General features: G+C 36.4%; 1 protein-coding gene across 2 annotated transcripts in view; it reads left to right on the top strand.

The window, feature by feature from the left end:
* LOC114475344 (sarcoplasmic/endoplasmic reticulum calcium ATPase 2-like) overlaps nt 1-19,907 on the top strand; it is a 90,804-nt gene that overhangs the window by 16,820 nt on the left and 54,077 nt on the right. For both annotated transcript variants that reach the window (XM_028466046.1, XM_028466045.1), the window contains exons 2-3: nt 15,779-15,796; nt 18,055-18,137. In XM_028466046.1, coding sequence (XP_028321847.1) covers nt 15,779-15,796; nt 18,055-18,137 — 101 coding nt within the window. The remainder of the gene's footprint in view (nt 1-15,778; nt 15,797-18,054; nt 18,138-19,907) is intronic.

The following is a 19,907-nucleotide window of genomic DNA, read 5'->3' on the forward strand; positions in this document are numbered from 1 at the left end:
GTTAATAAATGATTCATTACCCCTTTAGCACCGAAAGAATATCTGTAATATTACTTGAATATCTGTAAAAGTCACGTTTTTCTATTAGCTCTGTCTGCTAGCATAGCTTCTCTTCTTCACTGCAAGATATCTGCATGCCAACCGACCACTGTGTTACCAGCGCCCTCTGCTGGTCCAAACAAATATGACGTAAATCAGTGCAATCACGGTTTTTTTTTTTTTTTAAAGTCCAATTGTTAAGGCACAAAATACATTTTCAGTTGCACTTTTAAAAGAAAATTAACTATTATGCAGTTTTGCATTGTTTATTATAGAACCAGAATTTAAATTAATAGGCTTAATTTTCATTTCTATTATTCCTTTATTTATTTCATTCAAGATTTATTTTTAGTTAAATTACATTGTTTTGAATAGTTCATCAAGGGATTCTTTTGACAATGAAATATAAAAGGAAAATAATACAGTATTTTCTAGTTTTTTTTCCCCAAAAAAAAATTTGTCTACAGTCCCATTTTGTAAAATAAATCGTGAGAGAATCGTATCGTGAACCCAGTATCGTGAATCGAATCGTATCGGGAGTTGAGTGAATCGTTACATCCCTAATATCGGTCGACCTATTTAAAATGACTCCCTTATATTCTACGTTCCTAAATTGAGGCTTTTTTGATCTGCTTGCACAAAAAGTCTCTGAACTAACTGAGGATACCACCAAAATTCCTCTTGTCTTTTTTTTTTTAATATGTTCACTGTTCCTTAAGAAATCCACTTTGATCTCATGACAATGTTTCGACTGACCAGTGACTACTGCCAGTCTTCGTCGGAGGCGTCTGCTGATCGCTTTGATGTTTCCTTTGAAGTTTCCTTGACTTCTGCTAGTCATTCCAGCAAGATTGTTTTTCTTCTTTTTAGAATAATATGTTATGGTTTCATTTATTCTGATTTATTAGGAAATCTTCTTTAATCTCTTGACACTTTTTGACCGACGGCTGCCAGTCTTCTTCAGAAAGTCAGTTGTCTGAATGAATTAAACCTTAACATATTATTCAAAAAAGAAGACAAACAATCTTGCTGTTTATTTAAAAGGTATTCATTTTAACAACCTCCCTTATTTGCAACTAATTTACATGGTCTATATGTCGCCACACATCAATAGGCTATTGGTTGCATGCTCGCGTGTAGAAGGCTGATGTTTGGCTTCAATGGCATCCTCATGTGACCCCAGCAATGAGAAACGTCCTGGTTATTAATGTCTGAGATGTGGCTGCGTGCGTGGCCTTTGTGTTCTCCTATTATTGCGCTGCAGAGCAGTGATTAGCAGCTAATGCTCAGGTCTTAAGGGTTACCTCCTCAAAGGTTGGGAGAGCAGCACATCATGAAAGCTGCTGACACCCACTTAACATTCTCATGTATAACTTCCTCAGAGAAAGGAAGCCCTCAACGAACGTTATGCCAGCGCAGGAAGCACGACATACAGAGCAAATAATGGTGCTACTGTGGAGAATGACAATCATCTGATGGTGTCCACAAAATGCATTCAGAGCTTTTCTGGAATAGGAATACATTATGAGACAAAGTGGATTTTAGATGTGATCCTTTCTCAGGTGGAATAGGATTCTCTAAAGCAGGAGTTCTCAACCATGGGGTCAGTAACTAAGAATATATTTCAAACAATTGAAGCCCATTTTTTTCTTATTTTTACCCTTTTTGCTCATTTTAACTTGTCTTGATTTTTTTTGCTCCTTTTAATGCATTTTTTGTTCAGTACTTAGCATTTTATGCACATTTTTTATAACTCAAGACATTTTCTGCACTTATGAACCTCTTTTCACCATAATTGATACATATTTTTGTCAATTTAAACACATTCATGATTTGTCATGCCCATTAATTGCCAGTTTAAACTAATTGGTGGTACTTATTACATTACTACAACCCCTCTTCTGCCATTTCTGGCACTTTTAAACCAATATTGACACTTTGAACCCTTTTTACCACTTTTTCTGTTCGTCTCTAACTTTTATCCAAATTCTGTGGCTATTAATATCCCATTTCACCACTATTTTTCAATCAATTGTGGTCACTTTAAACCCTTTTTATTTTTGATTAAAAGAAGGATTTACATCTTTAATATAACCATATATTATGGCGCAAATAATAATAAAATTCCTGTATAACAGCAGGTATTATTCAGATAAATAAATAAATAAATGTGGTTATCACAGATTCATAGAACAATGAACCATCATTTTGCTGACTTTATGGATGGACCCTAAAAATCTCTCCCCTTTATTCCTCCTTATAGATGGTCCTGTCTCCACATGACTGTTCATGTCTGTGTTCAACCACCTTCAGCTGCACTGGGGGTCCCCAGTTATTTTGGGGCTTGGTAGCTGAAAAGGTTGAGAACCACTTCTGGCCCCCTCTGTCCACCAGCTGACCGTTTGCTAGCTTGTAGCTTGTACACAGGCTAAAACCCAGGCTAACCAAACAGAGGTGATCTCATTAAAAAGTGCCTGCTGTTTTAAAGCCGGACATTGAAAGCATCATGCTGCATGGTCCCGCTGATTTCTAGCAGGTATTCTTAATGAAATATCACAGACGTTGGCACGACATCGCCTCGTGATCAAAGAATCCTTCATAAGCCACGTCGTCATGGCAACTGCTGCAAACTTTCTCATGCGTGTAGTGTTTAACAGGACACTCTGAACCCCTGCTTGTTACCACTGCTCTCCACACACTCCCATGTCATATTTAATGCTACAGTCCCAATAATGTGCACTGTGATATTAGCAGAGGTGTAAATAGCACTGTTACATCTACTCTAGTAGAAGTACTGTTACATGATTTAAAATGTGCTCAAGTACAAGTTAGTCATACATAAAATACTCAAGTACCAGTAAAAAGTTGCTCAATTAAATAGTACTCAAAATAAGTTACTACTTACTTTCACCCACTACGTTTATTTTTGGTAATAAATCTTGCCGTGGTTCCCTTGGATACAGTAAATATGTCATGTAGAAACTTAGAAAGAAAGTGACCAAATCTACCACAATTGGAACTTAAGTTATTTTCCACAAAGGCATCTGTATGAAATAAAAGGTTTGTCAAAATGTACAGTTCTTTAAATAAATAACACCAATGAATTCAATTCAAAATAGCCTCCAAGTATAGCTAAATTTATGAACTCTAAAACTGAGAAAATAACCTCCATTTAATGCTGTTTTTGTGCATTACGTTTAATCTGATTGGTCGGGTGTGATACTGATTGTCTGGTTATCTCATTTTTTGTAGATTCACAATGTCCGATGATCGTTTTAAAACAAAAAATAATAATAATTTACTCAGTAACAGTTGGGTGTAGAAATGTAACAAATTACTTTAGTTCTTTTAAAACATACTTTAGTACAAATAAAATTACTGATTTAGAAATATACTCAAAAAGTACCCATAAAAGCAACTCAGTTACCGTAATCCATTACTTTCACCTCTAGATATTAGAAGGTGGAAAATAACAGTAAAAGCTCCTTGTGTTGTGGTCTGTGCATCAGTATTATGGGTTTACCCAGAACTCCTGAAATGAGCGGTTCTGTGCTGTTTGGTGTGCAAAAAAAAAGCAATCAACTGCATTATTTTCCAGTAACATACACAAAAATTACTGAAACATTTAAAATAAAATACGGAGCAGGATTACAACAGTCCAAAATATATAGACAACAAAATGACCAATGATAAATACATAAAATATTACAAGCACAATTAAGTCCTGCATAAAATACTCAAGTACAACTAAAAAGTAGCTTAATTAAATAGTATTCATAGTAAAAGTTACAAATGTATTTTCCACAAAGGAATCTGTACAAAATAAAAGGTTTGTTTTTTTAAAAAAAATTTTTTAATAATAACACCAATGAATTCAGTTAAAGATGAAATAAATTCTCAGACTCTAAATATAGATACATTTATGAACTCTAAAGTACCCATAAAAGCAACTCAATTACAGTAATGTGAGTACTTGTAATCCATTACTTTCCATTACTTATGTGCCAATAACACACAAAGCAAGCTGAAAAATTCACAAAATAATAACAAAAACAGCCTAATAGTTCCTGTATTAATGCTCAGGTTAATCATTATTCTGAAAGCTCCGTTCAACAGGATATTATGTGCAGTGGGGATGGTTAAGTGGCCAGTTTCCTGCTTATGTTGCTTGTGTGTGCGTGTGTGACACCTATCAGCGTCTCTGTTGCTGTTGTTAGCAACCGTCTCCAGGAAGGGTTTCCCCTCTTTTTTGCACTGCTGTTTTTTTCTGTATCGTAAACAACCTCCAGTAGTTATTCATTGTCTGGGTCACAAGGCGGGAAGGGTGGGAGGGGCGGGGGGATGGGATGGAGCGGCTGGGACTGGGTGCGAGGGTTGGTTGGTGAAGTCAGGAATGAGGAATGTTGCGGGGCAAGCCTGGAGCTGACACAGCCCAGATGACTGGGAGGGAATCCTTGGCAGTGGGAATGTGGAGAACCCCCCCCGCTTCACACTTCTTTTACAAACACCCCCCCACCCCCCACCCCCCCCCCCCACTGCCATCTCCTCCTCTGACTTATCCACTCACTCGACCACGGAATCTGTCTTCCACATTTCAAATGCAACCCACACAGCACATCTCTGCTACAGAAAATGGTCCAAAACTCCTCCAGCGTGTCCACGCTGAGCTCCCGATGACTCATCAGTTATTATTATTACAGGGATTCACTGGAGGGTCTTTACAGGGACCGTCCCAGCTCAGGGGTCAGCTCTGATAGAAGATTGCTTTCTAAACGATCATGTAGACTGAAAAATGTCCAGATTTGATTCAAGAGGCCACAAATCACAGTTTTGTAACTAAAGTGAAAAGTCATGTTTTGTAGGGCTGTGCATTGTCATGAATCTGACGATATGATTCATGATTTGCCTGTCACAATACAATATATCCCGGCACTAAACAATACGATATATCGTGATATCAATAAATACAAATTTCACCTTTACAACTACAAAATGGTATAAAATACAATTTATTTCCTTTTTTTAAACTTGTGAGAACAAGCTAATAAATGGTAACTAACTGTCATTAATGTACCAATATCAAAAACGAGTGGTGTGTTTATCTCTCAATTTGACATTTTTTATTTCTGATTCTGTTAAGTTCTTAAAATATTTTACAAAAAAGTAAACACCACATACATCTACAGCTACAAATTTACAGAAAATAAAACACAAAAGGACAACACAAATAAACAAAATTAGCACAAAAATATACAAAATGACAACAGGAATCCACAAAATTAATCAGTAGCAGCTACAGCTTCACAATCTCGTCCAGCCACAGGCAACTGGTTTAATTTTGTGCACAAATTGACTCCAAAAACTCATAAAATAGAAGAAATACACAAAACTACCAAAAAACATATGAGACAAATAAAAATATACACAATAATATCAAACATTAGATACAAAATACAGAGCAGGATTACTATTGTAACATATCATTAGTAGAGTAAAACTAACCTCTCACGTTTTAGAAAAAAATACTCAGAACGACAACAAAAGAACACAAAATGACTCGAAATATCCATACAAATTTACAGAAGAGACAACACAAATAAACAGTTGCACAAGATGACTAAAATACACAAAAATAAACTGAAATATTTACACAGTGACAACAAAAACTCACCAAATGTTACACAAAATGACTAAAATGCACATAAATAACAGAAATATTTACCCAATGACAACAAAAGCACACAAAAGGACAACAAAAATAGCACAAAATTATACAAAATGACAACAGAAACCCACACAATTAACCAAAAGTTGCACAAGATGACTAAAATACACAAAAATAAACTGAAATATTTACACTATTACAAAAAATCACACAAATATACAAAATGACAAAAGAAACCCACAAAAATAACCAAAGGTTACACAAGATGACGAAAATACACAAAAATAAACTGAAATATTTACACAATGACAACAAAAACACACCAAATGTTGCATGAGATGATTAAAATACACACAACACACACAAAAAAAGACCCATGAAAAATGTCATATAACTTCAGTTACATAAAGCAAACACAAAAACATAGAAAATGAGAGAAAAATATAGATAATGAAAACAAAAACAGACTAAATGTTCCTGTATTAATGCTCAGTTTGATCATTATTCTAAATCTTCACATGAATGTTGATAATGTGGCCCTCAGATCAGACGATCACATCTTTGTGGCCCCGCTGTGATAAAAGTTCTTTAATGCTCAGGTTATTTCTGTGTGATTTCATAGTAGAACAGTCATATCTTTATGCTCTCCACTCAGCAGCACATGACTTTTGTTTTTGGAAGCAGCGTGTGAGCTAACGTCATGGGCTTTCCTCCTTCCAGCCCCCTTTTCTCCACTAACAGCGCACGTTTGATCCTCGTGTTGCTCGGCGTGGTCAAAACATGCCGAGCACCACGAGGTTTCCACTGCTGAGAGATGTGGTCATGCAGGGTTTGCAGCCCAGGGCTCTAAATATAGCCGCTCTGCCTCAATTATTCCGTAAGAAACGCTGTAATTGAAGCTTCTACTTGTTTGATGTACAGTAAAGAGATTTCGGAAAGTGTGGATTAAAGATTAGTAATGTGTGGTGCCATTAGGTTGGTGGTTTAGTGTCAAAACAAAGAACCACTTTTCCACAGAAAAGCTTCACGATGGAATTTTTGACGATTAAGAAGAGTCCAAAACTATCCAGACGGAGACACTCAGGCCCATTACGAGTCATTTTCATTATTTCACTATTGTAATCACCACTGTAACAGGCTGCTGGAACTCAGCTATCACCAATGTTAATATTAGAACAATAAATAATGCTGTTTGTGTTCATTAGAGAACAATCTTCCACTATTTAAGTCGTTTTTGCCACCACTCTTTGCACCACAGACTTGACTTTAGAATTTGACCTCCTACAAAGTCTGCTGCACAAATAAAGCCTCACATGCATGTTTCCGTACAATGACACGCATTTACGCTCTATTTTTATCATTGGAAAACAGGTGATTGAATGTCTAGAAATCGTGACAGACGGACAAATATGTGTCTAGTTCCGACTATAATCCCGTTCAAAATCTCGCGCTACGTGTTAAAGTGAGATTGGTGATTTTGAATGAATGTCATGAACAAGTGGTTCATATTAATATGACTGCTTTCAAATCTGAAAAGGTTCTGGTCCAAAGACGAGTTTAGCTGTTGGTGTATTAGCTGGACTGGTGATGAGTTTACCTGGTGACGCGTCATGGCAGAAGCATTCCACCTCCAATCACATGGCTGAGCGGGGATTCATCAGATGGTGATAATTCATGAAGGTTTAAAGGGCCCATGTTACACTAAATCAACTTTTCTGTGCTTTAAACATCATAAAGGTCTATTAGGGCTTCATACACAAGTGTTTTTTTCATTGATTCCCTCAATCGTTAGTTAGAGGGTGATTTGATCCTTTCTTACTGCAGGGTGAACACAAACACCTCGCTACAATTTGATGATGCGTTCCCACTTTGATGATCAATTTGACGCGGCACTGAGCTGGAGAAGCCGCGCCTCCAGGAAGCTCTCTGCCGTGATTGACATGTAAACAGACACGCCCACAAAGGTGAGCATTTCAGCATCCTTAGCACAGTGCTATGTACTGTATGTATTTTCTACATTTTATGTATGTACCGGTGGACGCCCCGCCCCCACGCTCTGTCTCATGTTTATAAAGCAGCATGAGCTCAGCTACGGAGTGGGTGGGAGGAGGGCGGGCCGTCCTCTAGCACCTATAAATAGCATGAACACATCATTTTGTAACACTTTACTTGAACTTTTATACATAAGGCTGACATTAGCATGAATAAGGCGTCATGAAGGCTGTCATTAAGTGTGGTTCGCTAAACTTTGACACCTTACGCTAAATTATGAAGAGTTTGGAGCTATGTTGGCATTTTTTGTGTTAGATGGAGGGATGTAGTGGGATTAGGGTAACAAACGACACTTGACAGCCTTCATGACACGTTATTCATGCTAATGACACGTGTCGTGTCAGATTAATGACAGTGTAATGTCAGCCTTTATGTATAAAACTTCAAGTCAAGTGTTACTAAAAATGCAATAGCATGACATTGTGAAAGCCTGAGGAATCCAATGGAAAAAATGCTAAATGAACTTTTAGGTTTTGCACATTTTCTTCAGATATTCCATCCTCCTTCTACAATCCATAAATGTGTACTGTATGTTTGGTTGTCTTTCCATGCAATAAATGTTGTTACTTTGGATATGTTTAGTCAAAGATTTGCGTCAGAATTCACAAAAACCTGACAAACGCGAGGATAAAGCATGTCAGTCATTGTGTTGCCGATGATCAAATGCACTTGTCAGTTTGAATGTTTTCAGCAGTGACTCATGTGTGTGGTGGGCGCTCATCACATCTGAGACAAGCTGCTTTGCTCGTGTTAAAATGCACAAAAACAAAACCTGGAAGATCTGTTGATGATGATGATGAGGAACATTACATTGCTGCTAAATAGGAAAACAAGGCTGAGCGTGCCGTACGCAGCCATGTGCATCAATGGCTGAGATTCAAAAGTCAACCCAAGCCCTGAAGCAGAAATGTCAATTACATCATCACCACCATTTGGTCTCAGGAAGTTGTTGCCTGGACAACAATGGCTTGTTTTTTTTTTTCCACTTCATTCACCATCTTTCATTATGAATGTGTTATTGTTTGAAAACAAAAAAATCAATCAAAACATGATTTTGAATTTGATAATTCAACCAAATCTAACATTTAAGATGCTTGAACCTGCAATTCTGTTCACTCCCACATCCTGGCATTCAAATACATTTCCTCATCGTCGTCCTTTTTGCTTTAAAGCAAATTTACTGGCAAATCGTTTGATGTTACACAACAATGGCGACACCCTTACAGAAGCAGGGAAAACATTGATTGAAAGCATTTAAATGCCAAAAAACATTAGGAAATAATTTACAATATTTACAGATTTCCCAGACTAATTACCGCTATTGGGGAATATATCAATGTAGGCTGTCAGTTTATATGTATATTAATTCTTTTTCATTTTAAATTAGCTTATTTCATGATTTTAAAATGCTTTTAAAACATTTTTTGTGCCCTGTGTCATGTTTTTAATGACTTACGTAAATATACTTACTGTAAAATATGCCAAGTATTGTTGCCTTGCTTTGTTGGGTCAATAAAAAATGTGTTAATGTCATATCCACAAAAGGCCCACGCACTTCGGCCTCAGAAAATGTTGAAATTTACCAATTGTTTCGTGTTTATTCAATAGGAACACTGTACATTTTTAGTTTGATAGGAAGAATACATTTTGAGATAGGGACAATTTAATGTGTCCATTTTTGGACGTCCTTATTTTTCTTCCATATTCAGTTTTCCAATATTTCAGGAACTACGTCACATAGGAAACTGAAATGTGGTAAAATAATACAGCTCCACCTACTCTCTCAGAATATATAAAAATATATTCTATACATTCTATCTTGTGAACATTCCAGCCCCTCAAAATTGGAAAAAAGTTAGTGTGTGTTTGGTCTGGAACATATTTGGGCCTGCAGTAAACAACTTAGCGTATGCCTCAGCTCTCTGTAATGTGATCAGCTTAGAGCTATGAACATACACTGTTCACATCACTAATGATTAGTCACATATATGTATATATGGTTCTTGGGTGACAGTTTCTTAAAGCAGAACTAAGTAACGTGCGCTTAGTGCTCCCCCTAAAGGTCACTTTTGGTTATGTCACTGTCGTAAACACTCCGCACCGCTTGCCGTCTGCCCCACCCCACAGCAACATGCGCACCTTTGCTCTCCCAACACGGTAGCAACCGATCACTGGAAAATCCTAATACAACAGTGACACTAAGGGTGCTTTCACACATATACTGTTCACATGGTCACATGGGACTATGAGGAAGAGAGACAAGTAAAATAAATGAATGATGTGGGAATAATACAGAAGGGAGTGTGGAAATGTGTGTGATGTGTTTGTGTGCTGACAAAGCGTCTCTGAAAATGGATAGATAGATAGATATTTGTGTGTGTGCTGCCTGATGGAGCGCTGGGTTGTGAGTAGGGGTGGGAACCTCTGGGTACCTCACAATGTGATACAAAGCTGAAGATAACGATTATCTCACGATATGACGATACTGCGATTATCGATATATTGGTCAGAAATAAATCTGTGATAATCTATGACATAACAAGAAAAAAAGATTAAGTGAAAAAATACAATTTTAATTTTATCTCTGAAAGACAATACATTGAAAAAGTGTCCTATGAATAGTGACACTATTTTAGTGCAACATTTCTGTAAATAAGTGTCAACATACCAATGTAAACAAATAAGTATCTCCAATAGTGCTTTTTGTAAACAACAAATAAGGTCTTTCTTACCAGTGACACCATTATAGTGCAATATTCCAGTAAACAATATATTGGTTCCTTCAACAAACAGTGACAAGATTTCTGTGAAGACGTACCTGCACATTTTAGTGAAAAAGCAGAAAAGGTTATGAAAAAAAGAAAATCGATACTTAGCGGGAGCATATTGATAATCGATCGTGCGAAAAAATATCACGATATATCGCCGTATCGAGATATCGTCACACTCGTAGTTGTGAGTGGTGTGTGCGCGTGCCTGTTGCCGTGACGACAGTGTGTGTGATTGCTGTGTGTTGCTGCTGAGCTGTCACTACATGGAGTTGCTCCGTTTCTCAAACATGGTATAAGTTTGAGAAAAGGGAATTTGTAGACAATCGTGTGCAGCCACGGTGCTGGTCATAATCTAGCATTAGCTTGTATTGGGCTGCCATAAAGCACAACGTCTTGCCACCTGGTCAGAGGCAGGAAATTTGCAAGTGTTGTTTCCTGGCCAGAGACAGCAGGGAGGGATGAAAGACCCCCTAATCACCCCATAAACACTTGGATACTTGTATTACCCTCACAAGGACTATGAGAAGGAATTATTAAGGTGAAAAATCTGAAAAATACTCCTTTTTACTATTTTCCTTAACTGCATGTGGGAATGTAAGAAAAAATCTGATCTGTTTTAAGTTATAGTATAAAGATGACTCTTTCTTCTTCTATATGCAACTTCCTTTTTATTTTATTCAACTTTGGGTTATTTCACCACTCACAAATATTGAAAATCTTTTACATGATACCATTGTAGCTTGCCTCTGTCTTTTAATTATTGTTTATTAGTTTTTCACTATGTTGCCAGATAGGATCTTTTTGTATATTCTGAGAGTAGGTGGAGCTAGATTACTATACCATATTTCCTATGTGATGTAGTTCCTGAGATATTAGAAGCTGAAAATGGAAGAAAAATAAGGACACGCAAAAATGAACACGAACCATATCACTAAAAGTATTCATCCACTCAAACTAAAAATGTACAGTGTGCCTATTGAATAATCACGGAATAATTGGTAAAAATGTCACGATTTTGTTTTGCGTGGGATATCCAGAAAATGTCTTGAAATGACATGGATGGAATGACCCTATTGTGAATAATCAAAGTTCCAAATACACAAACATTATTGCGTTTATTGTAAATGGTATCTTGGTCAGTTACATTGTTTGTTACATGCTTTGACGTCCGATATTGGAATTTTCAACTCGGAAATGCAGCATCAGTGCAGGAGAAAAGCACTGAAACGGAGATAAAGAAAACCCGTTTATTGTTGTTGTTTTTTTTGGGCTCATTTTAAGTGGCCTATCCAGTTTTCTGGAGGCCCACCCACCACCAAAATGTTGGCGCCTCTGTTGTTCCCTAATGACCTCATTGAAAACAGCCAAACTGTTGCTCGTTCCATGTGTTTGCATGTGTCTGTTTGCTTTATTCAAGAACACCCAGAAGATGATGACACAGCAAAAACATGTTATTTTGAAAGCTTTCTGTGCTAGTGTTCCTTTATGAATTCATCTCAAAGGACGTCCCGCTAAAATAAAGGTTCAAGTAAAAAAAAATAAATAAACATGAGATAGAGCTGCACTATTATGGATTATTATTTGAATCAATATTGTAATCACAATAATTTTTACATGTTAGAGAAAACATCTATATTTTTATTGCACTACTTTTTAACAAACGATATAAATAGTTTAGACTGCAAAAAAAAATCTTTAAACAACAATAATGATAAACACTAATGAAAAAATATCAATTTACCCAAGAATTACATTTTTTTTATTATCATGTTGAGCTAATTATATAAATAAAATGTGACAGAGTGAAACTCTAAAATAGCCATTACGATTAAAATTTGATTTATTGTGCAGCTCTAATATCAGGGTGGTTTTTACGCTGGGCTACTGGACTCAAAACGCCCTCACTTTGTTCTTCGTCTTCTGCTTCTTGTTCTTCGTCTTCGTCTTGTTCTTTGTCTTCTTCTTCTGTACTCTAGTTAAAATTTCTACTCCTCTGTTATTTGTGAACAGATCGGGCTGATATTTGGTAAGTACAATCTATAGATGTGCACGCATTGACGCTCTGAGCACGATTTTTGATTTGGGACCCAGGGGGGCCCCAAAATAAAAATAAAAACGAAAGTTGATTTTTCATTTATTTGCGATCAAATATTACGACGGTTGTGGGTACCGAATCATTGTCACATACCAATATATAAATGGGGCCCATTACCCCATACGTGCCCCATTTTTCAATTGACTACTCCTCCATTAGTTCTTGTTAGATTGGAATGCAGTTTGGTATGAATAATCTATGAATGTATATGAGACGCTCGGAGCCCATTTTTAAAAATGTGGCCCGGGGGGCCCACCCCAGATTTCCTGTAATTTCCAAATTTATGGGAACAAAGTCGTGTAATATATTGTTTCAAAGGTAATTCAACGTAGATTACGATTATGCCTCACACAAATCAATTAAGGGCCCGGGGGCCCACCCCTCTTTCTTCGACAGTTTTCATTAAAGTCGTTTTTTCATTTATTTGTGAGTCAAATATTGCGACAGTTGGTGGTACCGAATCATTGACACACAACAATATATGAATGGGGCCCATTACTCCTTATGTGCCACGGGGGCTCCAGGGGGCCCCATTTTTCAAATGACCACTCCTTCGTTAATGCTCGTTGAATAGGGCTGTAATTTGACATGGATATTCTGAGTGGATGTCAAGAGCCTTTTTTGGTAATTCCTAAATTTATTGGAACATAGTCGTGTGTTGCACAATTTCATTTTTTTAATCGGTGGAACCAAGTCATTTCACTGAATTCTCGGGAACGTTGTACGTGCAATTTGGCACGGAGACGTTCCGCGGGCCTGGCCGTAGTTCATCAGAACATGTTATAAAAGCAAATGGTGCTGGCGTTGGATATTTGAATGCGATTAAACTAGTGGTGGGACTTTAATGTGTTAATTGTGATAAATTAATTTCAGAAAAATAATGCACAAAAAAAAATAACGTTTTTTTTCCCCCCACTTTCTCATTTCCCAGTATACCCATAATAATGATACACAGACTACAATACAAGAACCTGAGGAGAAGTCATTGCTGTGCTTTGTCTGAGTTAATTTTAGTTTACATAAAAACACCGGATGGAAAACAAAAGTCTCCACTTCTCTGGAATATTCTGTACTAAGTGCTATTTTTTATATTGATTCACAAAAACAAATTTGTTTTAAAAAAGTTTACAAAAATCCAGAAAAGCATGAATAGAGATGACTTAAATTTAAGTTTGTACGTTGTGAATTAATGCAATCATAATATTTTTTATTCATATTGCACATTATGTTAGCACTCAGTGATGAAAATAATAAACACTATTTAGTTGTTTGAGATAATTTATTGTTTTCATTGATTCAGTCATATACCAAAATCCATCTGCTCATGCCAAATATTGTTATGCAAGTAATTGAGATGAATTAATTACAAAATCTCGAATTAATTACATAAAAAAATGAATCAAGTCCCACTACTGGGTTAAACATGTTCCTTTATCTCTCCTCCTCTGATTGACCTTATTATATTTGATGCTACTATAGACTCCAGATTAGATTACGTTGTAGGGATTATTACACAGCTACAATTTACAAAATGAAGCTTTAATTAGGGATGAATTCATTCCAGGAAGTGGGCTGGTCCGGTCCGCTACAGTGAGTGTAGGCAGACATGGTAACAGAGTTTCAGCAGCAGTTGAATAGGAAGATATATATGAGCCTGTACACAGAACAGAAAGATAATAGTGAAAAAGGGCAAAAATGTGAAACAAAAAGAGGGAAAATGTAGGGAAACAATGAAACGCATGGTATTTATTTGGCAAATGTTTGCTTATTTGGATGAAAAGGCCAAAAAATGAAAGAAAGGAAAAAATAATAATTAAAGTGTCAAAAAGAACTTGGAAAAATGAACAAAAAAAATAGGAAAAAGTGGATATTTATTGGCAAAAGGTAGCTAAAGTCTGGAAAAAAGTGTCGGGACGTTTTGAAAAGGGGCAAAAATCCAACAAAAGAAGTTGCAAAATGGCCAAAGAAAATGGGTAAAAAGGGGTTAAAAAGTTTCGCCTTTTAAAGTTTTCTGGGGTCATAATAATTAAAATGAAGACATAAGGATCCACAGGTTGAGCATCAGTGGTCTCGGGGGTGTTTGAGGTGGGACAATCAACGAGCGTGTTGCCCAAACTGCCCTGGCTGTGTGGCTCCACCCCCAGATGTTCCCTCTCCATCCTCCCTCTGCCGCTCTGGCTGCTGTTGTCATTGACCTTGTTATATGTTCCTGCTTTTTGTTGTGGTTAAAGCCACGTTGGCTAAACTCCTCTGTGACCTTTTCATACCATGCCTCATCTTTTACAGTCCCTGTTCTGTGGTTATTACTTATTCTTTCAGCTGTGATAGTTAGAAGCTCCTGGATCTCAGCGACTGTCCAGTTGCTCATCTTTCTTCACGTCCGTGGTTGAAGGATGAACTGAATGCTGTGATCAGCTGTTTCTGGTTTTAAAACTCCCCGGCTGTGGGTCGCACAACAGTGTGCGCCATCGACAGCTCCGCCCATCTCACACAGACACCGGCACATTTTCGCCTCGTGTTTACATAGCAATGGAGACGGTAATATGTGTACCCTCGGAGGCGGCATATGGGCGGCCTGTTTTGCGCCACCAATATGCCGCCCTCTGTGTAAACACGCCATCCAGGCCGGCCTATTGGCGACTTATTTCCCAGTGTAAAACAGGCTAGTGATAATGTAGTGGGCAGGGCTGGACACAAAATGCCAGGACTGAATTTTTGTCCCAGTCCACCTCTGCAGACAATCCTATTAAATAAGTCCACCTCGTTCATCATGGATAGCCAGGAACGCACGGTGTACCCTCAACAATCTCCATTAATCATTACTAGAAGATCAAGAGTAAGTACAGTGTATTGTTTGTGGAAACTCCCTGTGAGATAGGCCAGACACACTGAGGAGGAAATGAACGTTGTCATTAAAGTTGATGTTGGTCCTTTTTATAGGATTTCCATCCAAGCCTCATCAATCCAGTCATTTCCCCCTTTTTTTTTGTTTTTTAATAGAGGTAGAACAACTCTGAGCAGCGACTTGTTTTTGTCCTTTAGTTTCAAAGTGAGGTTGTCCCGTCCTAACGTACTGACTGCTGTTTGTCTCCCTCCCTCCCTCCCCCTCCTCCCTCTGCGCCTGTCATCGTGACCTGAATGCTGGGACATCCACAGAGCTGCCGGCTGAAGAAGGTAAATATTGACGTTTCAAATAAGATGTGATCCTCCTCCCTTTACTAGCAGATTAAATGTCTTAGGCCTTGATCTACTCGTAAACCTTTGGGAGTGAACACAAGCTCGTCGTTCCACCCATGAACACACACACACACACACACACACACACACACACACACACACTAGTGTTAATATTACAGCACATTCTTTTGATTTAAGTATACTTTATTTGTCATTATGTACCATAAATGTGTATATAATGAAGTCCCCAGGTTCGTTGTCACGGCCTTAAAGAATAAATAAGGTAAAAAAGAATAATGGTAAAAAATAGAAAAACACTAGTAATAATAGAATATATACAAAAAGAATCAACAATAATGATACAATGATACATAAAACAACAGAACCTCTACAGCTGCAGCATGAATCATCAGGACTGTTTCAGTTATAGTCAACTAAATGATATTAAAAACAAATCTGACCTCAAATCTTCTAAATGTACTTATTAGTAGAACTATGCCTAACAAAACAGATTAAAAATTAAACTGTTTTACAGTTTTAGAGCCTGTGTTCTGCCATCATGAAACAAAAGAGGTTTACATCGACATCTTTAACAACCAAAAGCAGCACAAGTTGTCATTTTGAGTGAAAAAGTGGCATGAATGATCTAAAAAGATGCTAAATTTGTATATTTGTACTATTATTGTTATAAAGTCTGCATCATATTTGTATACAAATTTGTATATTTGTATTATTATTATTAGTAGTAGTATTATTTATCTTACATTATTTTTTACTATTATAATGTGTGTTTATCTAATCCTTATTTTTAACAGTCTTTTACTTAATTATACACTTATTTAATGTTTATTCTTTTTTTTGTCTTTGTTTAACATCTATTCTTTTATTTGTGATACTTTCTTGAGTGGCTGTAACAAAAGCAATTTCCCCCTGGGATCAATAAAGGGATTCTGATGAAATGATCTAAAAAGCTACTAAATGATCTAAAAACCAGGCTGAATGTTTCACTCTAATAGAAAACAATGGGAGTGGGACCGTGTGACATCATCAATCACATGATTTCAAGATGGATGAACACAGACTCTCAAACTGTAAAGTAGTCCCAATTTTATAAGGCAATTAAATAAATATGGTGCATAATAATGTGTTTTGTTTGGCATATATCTTCTAATATATATGTTTCAAAGATTTAAGGCCAAACTTGTAAAAACAATGGAATATCCCTTTAAGATTTGTCAACTAAATCTGTTTGAAAACATAAAGCATAAATGTGTATGCATTTTTTAAAGATTCAGTTGCCATTTATTATCAACATGATGTTTAATGGTATTAAAGCTGCAGTATGTAAGTTTTATTTGATATAATTTGGTCAAAAATCCATAATATTTGATCATATTGTAATTCAAAGTGTTGGACGTTGGACCTCTGCATGTTCTCCTGGCTTTGTATTCAAGCTTTAGAAATCAAGGAGCGGGTTGCTCTTTTTCAGCCAATCTATTATCTTTTTACAAACAATGTTCCATGAGATGTTTTTTATTCTACTTACGGCAGCTTTAATGTTTGTAAATAAACACAGACAGTAGTGATGTGATCAATGATCAATAAGACCACATCATCACACGAGTTCTGATTGGATTTCGTCCCATGTGACGAAATTATAGTTGAGTTTTTATTAGTCAATGAAAATGTCAATATATTTTGATGTAGTTTTCATTTGCATGAACTTTTTTAAATTGGTAAATTGTAAAAATAGTAAAAATTATTTTAATTGAAATGTTTTAAAAGTAAAGTGTAATTGAATTAACATTACATTAAAATTAACATTTAATTTTTTATTTCAAAATGTTATTTTTAAATTCAAAATTACTAGTAGAATTTTGAAATTACATTTTTAATTACATTTAAATGAAAAGTAAATGTAATTAAGTTTTAATTTTAAAGTCTTTTAAAATTCTAAAGTTTGAATTTTGAAATTAAAATAATTTTTACAATTTACCAATACAAAAAAATACATGCAAATAAAAACTACATCAGAACATATTGAGATTTTCATTGATTAATAAAAACTAAACTATAATTTGGTCACAAAACAAAATCCAATCAGAACTCTTGTGATCGTGTTGTCTTATTGATTATTGATCAATTTTATCAAATTTGTCTGTGTGTATTTATCTTAAATTGAAATTGAATTCACTTTAAAAAGAAGTAGTAGATGAAAACAGGAAAGGCTTAGCATGTTGTCTAACGTGTTTCAGGGAAGTCGTTGTGGGAGCTGGTGGCGGAGCAGTTTGAAGACCTCCTGGTCAGGATCCTGGTGCTCGCTGCCTTCGTCTCCTTTGTGAGTACAACAAAGTGAATAAATGTCTGTTATTTCTCTGATCTGTCCCTGGGAGATTTAGGAGCTAAATGGACGCTAGCCACAAATTTGGCACCAACAGACACTTCAATTATTCTAAGGCAGCTTTATTCCCTCGTTAAAGCTCAGCTCTGGTCCCGTTTCGTGTGGAAACTTGTGTTTAACAGCCTTTTCCACCTTCTGTTGATACAGTCTTAGTGCAGGGAACAGTACTGGTGCCAAGTGGAAACGGCTATCAATCAAAAGCGCTCCGATGTCGGACCTGGTCCGGCTGCGGTCAAGGTCGCTGAAGGCTGGAGGGAATCCTCACAACAAAATGAATAACATTTTCCACCTATTCCAGCACATTCTCCAAGTCTGAGCGTGAAATTGAGTAATACTCCTAAAAAAAGAAAAAGGTTGGGCAGAAACATGGATGAGGTAACAGTTCCCATCATTAGCATGAAATGTTAGGTTATGTTTTGAGCAAAGCAGTTGAATTTAGAGACTTAATGTGCTTTAAATAGTTGGTTTGCAGTGGAACTCGGATCCCGAGGCTGTACAACCATGTGGTTTCACTGAAGTCACTTCAGGTCTTTGTGACCCAATGTAATGACTGCTAGACACTTCAGGACTGGAGATAAACATGTGTATTTATGTTTCTTTATAGCACTTTTTAAAACATTTCACTTAATTTTAAAATGTAAAGTTTCTATGTGTTTTTTTCCACAGGTGTTTATTAATTTGTCTGTTAGCACGATTACGTCAAAAGTACAAACTGATTTTGACTAAATTCTAAGAAAAGTTAGATCTCACGCCATGGAAGAGTCCATTATATTTCAGAGAGGATTCAGATCACTATACTACGGAAAAGGATTAGGGCCAATTTAGATGGAGAAATTTTTTTTGGGCAAATCAAGAATAAAGTTGAATTGTCAAGATTAAAATTTCAACTTTAATCTCAATATTTCAAACTTATTCTTGACTTGCCAAAAATTATTTTCTCCATCAAAATTGACCCTAATCCGTTTCCGTGATATACTGATTCTGGATCAGTTTCCAAGATGGAAAAATTATTTTATCTCGTCATTGGAAAAATTAAAAAAATGCATATCTTGGTTTGTAAGTAACTGTTTTTTAATTAATTTGACACTGATATGTCGGGTTGGTTCCTCAACTACTCCACTGAGTTTCATCTGAATTGGTTCTGGATTGCGCATTTTATTGTGATTTTTTTGGAAAAAAAATGGGCGTGTCCATACATTTTGAGATACTCTATAGTTATTCAAGAGGATAAACATTTCTTGCAAGCCTTTAACCTGTGAATGATCATGGTGCCATGATCAGTATCATTGATCCAGATAACTGACAATATCTGACAAAGAGGAGATTAGGCTTTTGTCTGAGGTTTATGCTGCGTTGTAAATGTCATGTACTCACACTAAGTCTGATGTCAGGGTTAGTAAGTAGTGCGTTCACATTAGATAGCATGCAAAGACTGAGTGCGTGAGAAATACCTGGACACACCACTCATACTCACCTGCCCCATGATGCATTGCGAGTGGAATGTAAAGTCGTCCTGGGACTGTCTTCAAGCTAGAAATAAAACATCCCCTTTTCAAAATAAAAGCAGCTCTTGTTTTCCATTACTTTTTAACGCATTTGTAAATAGGGCTCTTATTTTGAAGTTTCTGTGAGTTTTATGGATGAAATGAGCACATGTTGATATTCTACTCACTTAAAATGATTTGAGAACGTTCAAAGTTGGAGAAT

The sequence above is a fragment of the Gouania willdenowi genome, chromosome 14, assembly GCF_900634775.1.
Source record: "Gouania willdenowi chromosome 14, fGouWil2.1, whole genome shotgun sequence".
NCBI lineage: Eukaryota > Metazoa > Chordata > Actinopteri > Blenniiformes > Gobiesocidae > Gouania > Gouania willdenowi.